General features: G+C 36.5%; 1 protein-coding gene across 1 annotated transcript in view; it reads left to right on the top strand.

Moving 5' to 3' along the window:
- Positions 1 to 2,738, top strand: part of LOC124544661 (SH3 domain-containing protein Dlish) — a 70,652-nt gene extending 67,914 nt beyond the window's left edge. Inside the window, exon 7 of the mRNA XM_047123279.1 lies at positions 1,506 to 2,738. Within this exon, the coding sequence (XP_046979235.1) occupies positions 1,506 to 1,670 (165 nt within the window). The 3' untranslated portion in view covers positions 1,671 to 2,738. The remainder of the gene's footprint in view (positions 1 to 1,505) is intronic.
- The last annotated feature ends 7,278 nt before the right edge of the window (positions 2,739 to 10,016 follow it).

The following is a 10,016-nucleotide window of genomic DNA, read 5'->3' on the forward strand; positions in this document are numbered from 1 at the left end:
TTTCGATTGGCTTGAAATTATTTGAACTGCAAGAAACACAATATTTGCTGTGTTCATCCTGAATCTGTAACACAGCAGTGTTTGAACATACTAAGTATAAGTAATGGTAGCACCTCCCTGTTGAATCCAAGGGACTACCTGCCTGAGATGTATATTGTTACCTCCACACTCATGTGACCATCAGACACCAGATAAATACTACAAACAGTGAAGAGAACCTAGTCCATTGAGTTAGGTTCCCATTCCATGTATCCATTAGCTCAGCTTTTTTGTGTATCACAGTGCTGAGAAGTTTTCATAATGAACATGTTTACAATCTTTCTTGCCATAAAGTGACACTGCCTGTATGGTCCAAGCTTGAAGTGATCCTTCGAGACACATAGACTGAACGCAAATCACATTGTCTGATTCTCAATTGGAGACACAGGGTACTCTACTGAAATAAACTGAAAATTTATCTTTATGCAGGTGGTTGTGTGTTATGATTTCCTGTATTGAGACCGAAGTATCTGGTAAACCCCCCATCACATAAATTCTGCGTTAAAGCTTTCTGACAGATTAATGCTGTGTGCTGGACTGGAACTGGTGTCTGGGACCCTTGCCTTTTGTAGACAAGTGCTCTACCAGCTGAGATATCAAAGCATGACTCAGGCATGACCTGCTCTCGCAGCTCCATTTCCACTGGTACCCCATCTCCTACATTTTGAAGTGGAGCTATGAGGACACGTTGTGAGTCCTTGGATAGGTCAGTCGGTAGTACTAATGCTGCAGACCTCATTCAGAACTATTTCTGATACATTGTTTTATCTTTTGGAGTTGGATAGCCGTAACTGTAATTCACTACTTTTTAATAAAGACAATGTGTGTTATCTACCTCTTCCTCCGTGAGCACACATTCTGTGTGTCTGTCAAAAATAGTTTTCCATGAATGTTGCCTAGACAACTTTACTATAGTACAAGTCACATATGAAGGCACATCTGCACAGGCAGAGAGAGTAATAAACAACTGTGGAGTGGATGAGATTTGGTTATGCATGGTGACAAGAGGGGTGATACAGTTTTTATGCTGTGAAGTCTTAGAAAGTTTACTACACTGAGCAATGAATGAAATTAAATCATCACTGAAGTACGCCATCATTGACTGCTATTCACGACAAGGTAGTTTCAGGAAGACTGCCTTATTTGGTGTGTGGCGTTAGTAGAGGGGACAGCCAAAATGTTTCAAAACTGGAGTGCCATCCAATGTGACATATGTTATAGCTTTTCCTGTTGTTGTGCCGGCAATGTTATTTGAGACAAATAAAAGCTTAATGGTGTCTTGATGTGCAACATCTTTTCTCTTAGCTGTTTTACCTGTGTGTTCAAAAACATCAGCCGTTGGATTGCAGTTATGTAGCAAATGCATTGTATTTCCAGAAATGCACCCATGCACTTATTTCTGCATTCATTAATAAACAAAAAACATTGTCAGTATTCTCATAACCTGTGTTCTGATTTTTTTTTAGGCTCAAGCTCCTGATGACTTATCAGTTCGACGTGGTGATTGGATATATGCAGACCTCAATAATCAGACAGTGGATGGTTGGCTGTGGGCATATGCTCCAAAAACTCGCAAGTACGGTTTCATACCGAAAGCATATGCTCGACCACCAGCTATGACAAGTCTATAGAAAGAATGGTCTACAAAGAAGTTTACTCCAGCTGCCATTAAATTTATTGTGTGTGTGTGTGTGTGTGTGTGTGTGTGTGTATGTGTGTGTGAGAGAGAGAGAGAGAGAGAGAGAGAGAGAGAAGTCTTGTTAGGAATATGATGATATACAGTTTTCACCTCACTGCTGTCTTCTCATATAATTCCACTTTTTTATCACAATTTTGTGGTTAATGTATCTTGCATAATCTAACACTTAGTAAAATTTCCATTGCTGTCACTGTAAAGGTGATGGTCCATGGAGGAATGTTCTGATTGTTTTTGTCTGTGTTTTGCTGTGCAAAGTATGAGGCTTCAAAGTAAACTCTGTACGTGAAGAAGGCAGATGTTTGTAATGTAGCTTAACTCCAGTATGAAAAGTATTGAGATGATGAACCATTTGTGTGAAATGTGCACTGTCGTTGTACATCACCAATTTTGACTTTACATCAAGATGGTTTAGTCACAAATGTTTGTCTTTATGCAGATAATGTGTGTGTGTGTCTGTGTGTGTGCGCGCGCCTGCGTGTACATGTCAGAATTTACTTGTACTGTTCGATCTTTGCCTTGTAGTAGTGACCACCAGAACATGCTTAACCCTCACAGATATTAAGAATTCATTTTGTCGTAAGTTCATACTGGGTTGGGATTACTAAAAAATTAACACATATTCAAAATTGTTGTCCTTTTCTTTTGTTTTATTAACAAACTATAATTTTGGCTGCCACAGGAGGAGGAGTGGTGCAGGGAAACAAGCCTGCTTCCCTGCCTACAGCAGGACTAGTATATTCTCACAGGGATCACCAATCTTTTTTGGTGTTATAAGGGTCATAATCAAAATCAATGATGGACTAGCATTAGTCACTCACTTATTTCAAAATTAAAAAAATAAACTCATGAGCAATGCACAACATAAACACTTCAGGGGCAGCTACCATGCTATTGCTTGTTGAGGAATCCTGAGTATTGTTAATGATGTAGATACGGCCTGACCTCTAGCAGTATTTGATGCAACCACAGGTCAAAACATCCACCACCTAATTTGCCATGTTAAAAGACAATTCAACTACTTGTAGTTGTCATGGCATCAGAAGATTCAGTGCATTGATATGTTGTTGCATTTGTACACTTTTTATTTGGCAAACAGGTTGTTACGCACATCATCTTTTAAAGTTTAACTTCACGAGATGGTGTACAATACCAGTAACTGAAAACTGGTTACATTTTCGATATTTATATGCAGAAAATAAAGCTATTTCAAACTATCTCTCATGAAATAGTTCATCTGAATACAATTTGCAATAAAATAGTGTCCATTAGGTAATTCAATAAAATAATGTCTATTAGGTAATTTTGTTTTTTTCTTTTTTTGTATTTTGAGGCAGCATTTGTATCTATTTTGCATTTATTGCAAAATGCAATTTTTTCTGGTCCCTGTATATGTCATTAGAATTTCAGATCTTGTCTGTTTCTTTTCTCTTATTTCCTGTGAGGTGTGGCATTGTGATTCCTGCATTAAAAGTGAGTCCCTCTCGTAGCTCTTTTTGCAATGTTTTACACTTATGTTTTTTTTTTTGTACTGCTTCCCACATTGTATTATCTCTGAAAATTAAATTTATCATTATTTTTTTTTAATTTTCTGCTGTACTTTCAAACTTCTGCAGTAAATATGGTTATTTTGTAGCTTTATTGGTTTGACTTTACTTGTAACTAAACAATACTGCTAACACATTATTGACGTGGAAAGCTGTTTGACATGCTGCAAAGAACTAAGTTTATGTTGAAATTCAGTGTTTGTGTTTGTTCATTTAGTTTAGGACATTGTCAATTTATACACAAATAACTACAAATGTCCAGAGATGATAGACATGTTTTTCCTTCATCTTTGTCAATCTCAAGAAGAAACTTCTCTTTTTTTAACATTCTTTGTGTTTTTGACTATAACATCATACTTATGACAATCTATGGCTGCAGTATGTTTGTAAACTCTTGAACCAATATTCAATTATATTTATTTTTATTTTTAGTTTTCATTAGCAGAGCTACATTCACACCTCTTGCATAGTAAAAATCACACACGAATATCTAAATTTCACATGTAAGACTAAAAGTTCTGCACTGGCAGTACCTGTTACAAAGTATTTAATTCATTCGAAGTCATGTAATTTTTATGATTTACATTTTTTCAAGTGAATATGGTGACATCAGAGGTGACTGAGAAGTTAAGACTTTATTATACAAGGACAATTTGAAAATAAATATGCATGTAAGACATGTAAAATGAAGCTTTACTAGTTTGCATGACCATTTTGTGTTCATGTAAAAAGGAAAGGGAAAAATGTAGGAAGGAGAAAGACATATGTTGTCATTATTTTAAATGTATTGTTTTCAGTCGGAGAATATAATTCTCTGTATTGGGAAAAATTATTTCTGTAAGGTACCATAAAATTTTATTTATGGTTACTAAATCTGTTAATTGTTTTTTTGTATATACTCCCTTCATGCTTCTAGAGAGAAGAGAGAATTCTGTAACCTCATAACTAATGTATCATGGCATATAGATTGAGAGTGACTCCTTTGCATTGGTTGCTATCCTGTGAATCCTTCACTTTGGCAAAGTTGAGTAAAATTTGAAACTTGGCACAGTATGTTGTTGAAGGGGATGGAAAAGGAACAGAATGAAATTATGGCAGTGATTTTGATTGTATATGAACAGAAACATTACAGTGGCTGCATTAAGGAATTCAGCCTAAATCTTTGCCTGTCTGGAGTCCATTGTTTTCCCACTATGCCATCACACTGTTTTAAAAATCATCAGTCTAGAACAATTATAAATGAGTGGAAACATGTGTGCCAATTCCCATGATTTATAAAAACAAACAAGATAAGTTTTCCAGAACAAAGTGAAAGTGATCATAATTTGCTAAGTGTTGTGCTCATAAATATATATATTTAATTTAAAATATATCTTAATTTAACACCTGTTCTTCTATTTGTACATACGTCGAGCATTACATTAAGAAATATTTTGCCCTCAAAAACGTTCTGAAATGTTACAGTAGCATTTATAACAACAGGCTGCCTCAGAATAAGGCATGAAAAGGTCTTTTTCACCCTAAAAGGTGTGAAATAGGAGGGGACATCACAAATAACTTAACTTGTCTGCATTACTCATGTTTATCAGTATTTCTGCTTGAATTTATTACAGAGAAAAATGGACTGTATGAGTGAAAGAATATGGTTGAGTACAAGAGGAATGAGACGTTCCAAGTGTGTTTGTGTGAGTGTGTGTACATAGGGAAATTATTATAATCTGCCTATATTGCTCAATATTTGAAGCATATTAACTGCAAGTCATTGTCGTGACCAGATTTGTAATTGTGAAGCTAATTGTTATATATGTATATATTTTAATGAAGTAATTATCTTTGTTGCATTGTGGTTTGAGAAGTTTTCTATTTGTACTTTAATAGTTTATATTTAAAAATTTTTGTGTTTCCATTTTGTAAGTATTTTTTAATGAAGTCATCAAAATGTTAAGAAGGTATTTTTATTTTATTTTGCACACCAATTTATATCCTTTATTTATATCCTGTTTACCACAGTTGCCTAATGATAAAATAACACACACTACTTGCAGAAGGTTTATTGATTTGGTACCTGCACAAAATTTAAGAGCTCATTGAAATTACTATGGCAATTTTACACACTCGTGACAGGTAAAGACTGACAAATATGAAGAAAATGAAAACTATTAGAGTGTATGTTTTGTTGGGAAATGTACTAGTGTAAAAGCAGTGTAAGGAGGAATCTGAGAAGACGTTGATGGGGAAGAGAATAGCAGATGGCTGCTGTACTGTTGGATTAGTTGTTACGACAAACTGTGATGATAGTGTGTTGTGTTTTGGGACAGGGATGATGACCTAAACAGCATGGAATGTGTCCTGGTATTAAGAAAAATTCTCTGCAGTTTGAGCTTGATCTCTATGTTGCTCTATAGTTGATTCATTTGTGTCCACATAGGGGTAAAGTTTGAGTCAGTTATGGGACTTACAAGTTGTCATAGATCACGAACCATACTCAAACTTTGCATTTACAAATTGTTGGCAGAGTTGAAAGGATTGATAAGTGACAGAAAAATACAACTGTATGAGGGCTGAACCCTGAACATTTGGATTTACAATCCCATACCTATTCAATGACTCATCCATATACAAAACTCTGCATTGGTACCAAGGGAGTTGATAGGATGTGGGATAGGTTTTGCCAACAGTACAGGGACTGAGAATAGTGGGATGATAGAGGTATTATGTTGGGTAAATCACGTTTTGCAGTTAGAACTGTGATTGTATTAGTGCCTGGTATTTGTTTTTATATGAGGGGGAGAGTGGGGGGGGGGGGGGGGGGGGGGGGCTGTCAAACTTATTATGTGATGTTGCAAAGTTTGAATTTATATGGCAACCAGGCAGCGAATTAATGCAAGGGTTTTCATTGTTCAATAAAAATCACTTCCAATAATAAATGACACTTCAATGGTTTTACCACATTAACTATTATTGCCATATCTTGTGATATTTTATTTCCCAAATATAGTAGAATGTCTTTTCTCCTATGGCTTTTGCCCTGTCATTAAGTTTTTGTTTGTTTTCACATCTTTTTCTTCATGAAACTTCCCATTCACGATTTACTGCTGGAATTTTTTTCTATCAAATTTTCCAGCTTTATCATGAGAAACTTGCTACTTTTTGTCCCCTCATTACTTCTTAGCTCATTTCTCACAATTTTCATTTGAATATCTATTATTTTCAGTTTTTCTGACCTTTTTGTTGTCTTCCTTTTTTCTTTCTCCCCCCCCCCCCCCCAACCTTCTTTCTTCTTTTTCGCCATTCCCATCATCTCTAGTACTCCAAACCCTCCTCTCCTCGCATGAAAACGTGCTTTTGCCCTATCTAAACTGAGATCCTGCATTTTGTTTCTTGAAATCTGCATATTCTTGGGAGTCCCTCCCCCCTCACAGAGGCCCAACTTTGAAAATCCCTATTCTGGATGTAATCCCACACTTCACCAGTCCTTTTACAGTTTTAAATACAGCAATCTCTTGCATTTATCTGGCTAATCTGTTGTATATCGTTGGTGAAGAAACAATACTGCGTAAGTAGCAAAACAAGAATTTTACACGAGAGAGAAAAAACTGTCTAAAATGCCTAATACATTTCACAGCGGCGCTAAATTTTCATTGTAGCACTACAAGAAAATATTGGATCAAATAAAAAGTGGAACTATAAAAAAAATAAGCTTTAGAAAGCTTAATTAAGGTACATATGCTGAATTGTCTCGGTATTTATGCCATGATCTGTTACTTACATGGATTTCTTTCAGTCTCCCAGCACGACTTGACACATTTACGTTGGTATTTGGTGCTAAGAAAGCTAGTAAGACCATGTTTTGGAGCATTAATCATTTTTTACTGAAAGATTTCATAGAAACATTTTAAATAAATATACTGTTTACATAGTTCCGATAATGTATGCACATTTCTTCAAGAAAAATCCTAAACTTCACTCAAAGCAGCAAAGAGAATTACACTGCACTGATACTCGTCACACAGCTACCCCTGCGAAAATTTTCATCCATAAGGAATGTTGTCATAATAATTATGACAATCTTTAGGAAGAACAGATTTAAGTTGTAAATGATCCCATTTGGATTTCTTGATTTTCAGTCTTTCCTTGTATATTTTCGGGAAGCAAACATCTCCAAAAAATTTTCTCTTGCCTTGGTAATTCTTGCCACACCCTTGCTGAAAGAGCTCTTGTAGTAAATAATATCGTTTGGGTGGTACTGTAGTGCCCTCAGATAGGTAACTGTAGGCTCATTTTTTACAGCTCTTCCAGGCCTAATTGAGTCTTACAGACACAAACTTTTCTCTGCGTAGTTGATGAAAAAGTTAATAATCTAGGTAATGGACTTCGTATGTCTGTGGCTTTTTCCTCGCTTCTTTAGGTATCAGAGTGTATTGGCTAGGAAGTGTAACTTCACATCCTTTTAGTTTGCACTCAATGTAACTGTGAACTGAGTCACATTCCATCTGAGTATGGCCTTTCTCCAAAAACTTTTGTGTAATCAATACTCCAGTATCAATTGCTAATCTTAAAAGAGCATTTGATAATATCACATTTCTGTTCTGATATGTGCAGCCGTCAGAATACAGAATGACTTGAACAGGATTTACTTAATTGTTCTGGATAGGGTGTCCACAATGCATGGGGCAAAACATGATGCAGCCAAATCACCTGTAACATACTGCATCACGACTTTCTAAATTATACAGTGTAATGTTATGAACAGCCAACTTTTTTTAAAGTACACTTACACTTAAATATGGAGCTACTTTCACGGCCTTTAAGTCCATGGTGTACACTGAGCAGAGCTTCTGCTGGGCTTCTTTCTTGTCAGCATCTTTTTGCATCCTTGCCTGCTCTTTCTGTTCTGTGCGTTGCTTCCACACGTCTTCACTCATGATACCAAGCCTGTAACTACAACACAAGTCACACTGGTCTTTCTTGGGGGAAAAAAAGTTAATATTACCATCTTCTAAAATCACTTAATGGTGAAACCTTCTCCGCATGACATTCTTCCACATAGAGTCCATACAGCTGTTGTTTGGATTGTAGAATAGGCTCAAGGTACAACTTCGAGGACGATTTATTGCAGTAATGCGATGGAAGCTTCAGAAGAGAGTCCAGGAATTATTTCATGAAGGTTCTCTCATCTTTCTTCTTCATCTGTTTGATTCGAGGTCATGATGATTCTGTATCAGGACTCATTTTTCAAATGATAAATGAGCGTCCCTTTTCTCTTGGATTCGCCAGTGTTCTTCCCTGGACGTTTGGTTGGAATTACATCCACAAGGTTGATAACGTAAACCTTCCTCTGATTCTATGACATCGTTTCCCAAAATGTGTTAAATACTGCCTGCCTATTATCAGCAGACAACTGATGACACTTCCTTTGAACAGATTTCTGGCACATCTTCGAAGTACATGTTGGACCTAATTTTCGTGCCTCTCTTGGAGTATCATAAGTGATTTTACCAATTCGACTTCTTTTGTATCCAATATATGCCTGTCCACACATACTCAGAATTTTATTGGCATTTTTCTTCCAATCTTCAGGATATGGTTTAGACTTCCTTTTCCTGTCACTGCTTATGTCACCATAAAATTCTTGGTCTTCACTGTCAGCATCATTACTGCTCCCATGATCTTCCAATAATTTATCCAGAGTCTTTGGCAAACAATGAGCACCATAGCATAGCAATGAGTGTGAGGTACGGTCGTCTCTAGTGGAAACTGTGACTGTGGTTTCATTTTGAGCATTGTTGGATACAGCCACTGATGTTTTTGGATGGAAAAATATGTATAAATTAATTTAATCAGACAAAGATGCTCAAATTCGTGTATTTATGAGAATGATGGCATCTGTAATACTGTTAACAATAATCCCAAGAAAATTTACCTGCGTTATTAGATGTTGCAGGAACAGTAACCGAGACCCCCATATACGACATTAATTCTTCTTCAGTAAATGTAACTTCAGCATTACGACTTTTCTCGGCTGTTGTTTGTTCTGCATTTACGGGAAACCCTACAAGAAAGTGGACAGTCTAGAAATCTTTGGCAGAGATGAATAAAGCACAGAACGAGTGAAGTGGTGGCATTCTGATTTATATCACAATAAGACAGTTACGGTGCTACTAACATTCAAAGGTGAATAATAAAACAATTTTCTTACCGCTGTCAGTCCCTATCAGGAATGATTCCCCGCTTTCGTAAGCTGATTTCAGCTGAGAAACAATTTCTTCTTCAGTAAAACGATCATCACCTATATCGCTGTCCAATAGCCACACTATCAACTACCACTCCTCTCCTACAAACTGAGCTTGGCCATCCTCATTCACATCCTTGAGCCTTCACTGTTTCCTCCCAAAAAGAGGCAACTCAGGGATCATAAGAACCACTCGCAACAGTACAGTGTTCTCAACATCTTATCTAAGGGCCTCTTCCCTCCTTTTATCGGTATTATCCAAGGGTATCACATTCAGCCGCAGGCCTGCAATTAATAATGCTGCTTTGGTTAAGGACCTATTTTCCTTCACATGTAATGTCAATTGGAATCATCATCTTGCAATCCAATCTTAAAATTTTTGCAGCAGAAAAACTGAAGCTGAACCCTGGTTTGAAGTTTCCACCACCACTACCTCAAAATCAATACTTACAAGCTTTCCAAGAAATATTAACATGCAACGTTGTTTCATCACCCTTCCTCA

This window comes from Schistocerca americana, chromosome 8, assembly GCF_021461395.2.
Source record: "Schistocerca americana isolate TAMUIC-IGC-003095 chromosome 8, iqSchAmer2.1, whole genome shotgun sequence".
In the NCBI taxonomy this organism is placed as follows: Eukaryota; Metazoa; Arthropoda; class Insecta; order Orthoptera; family Acrididae; genus Schistocerca; species Schistocerca americana.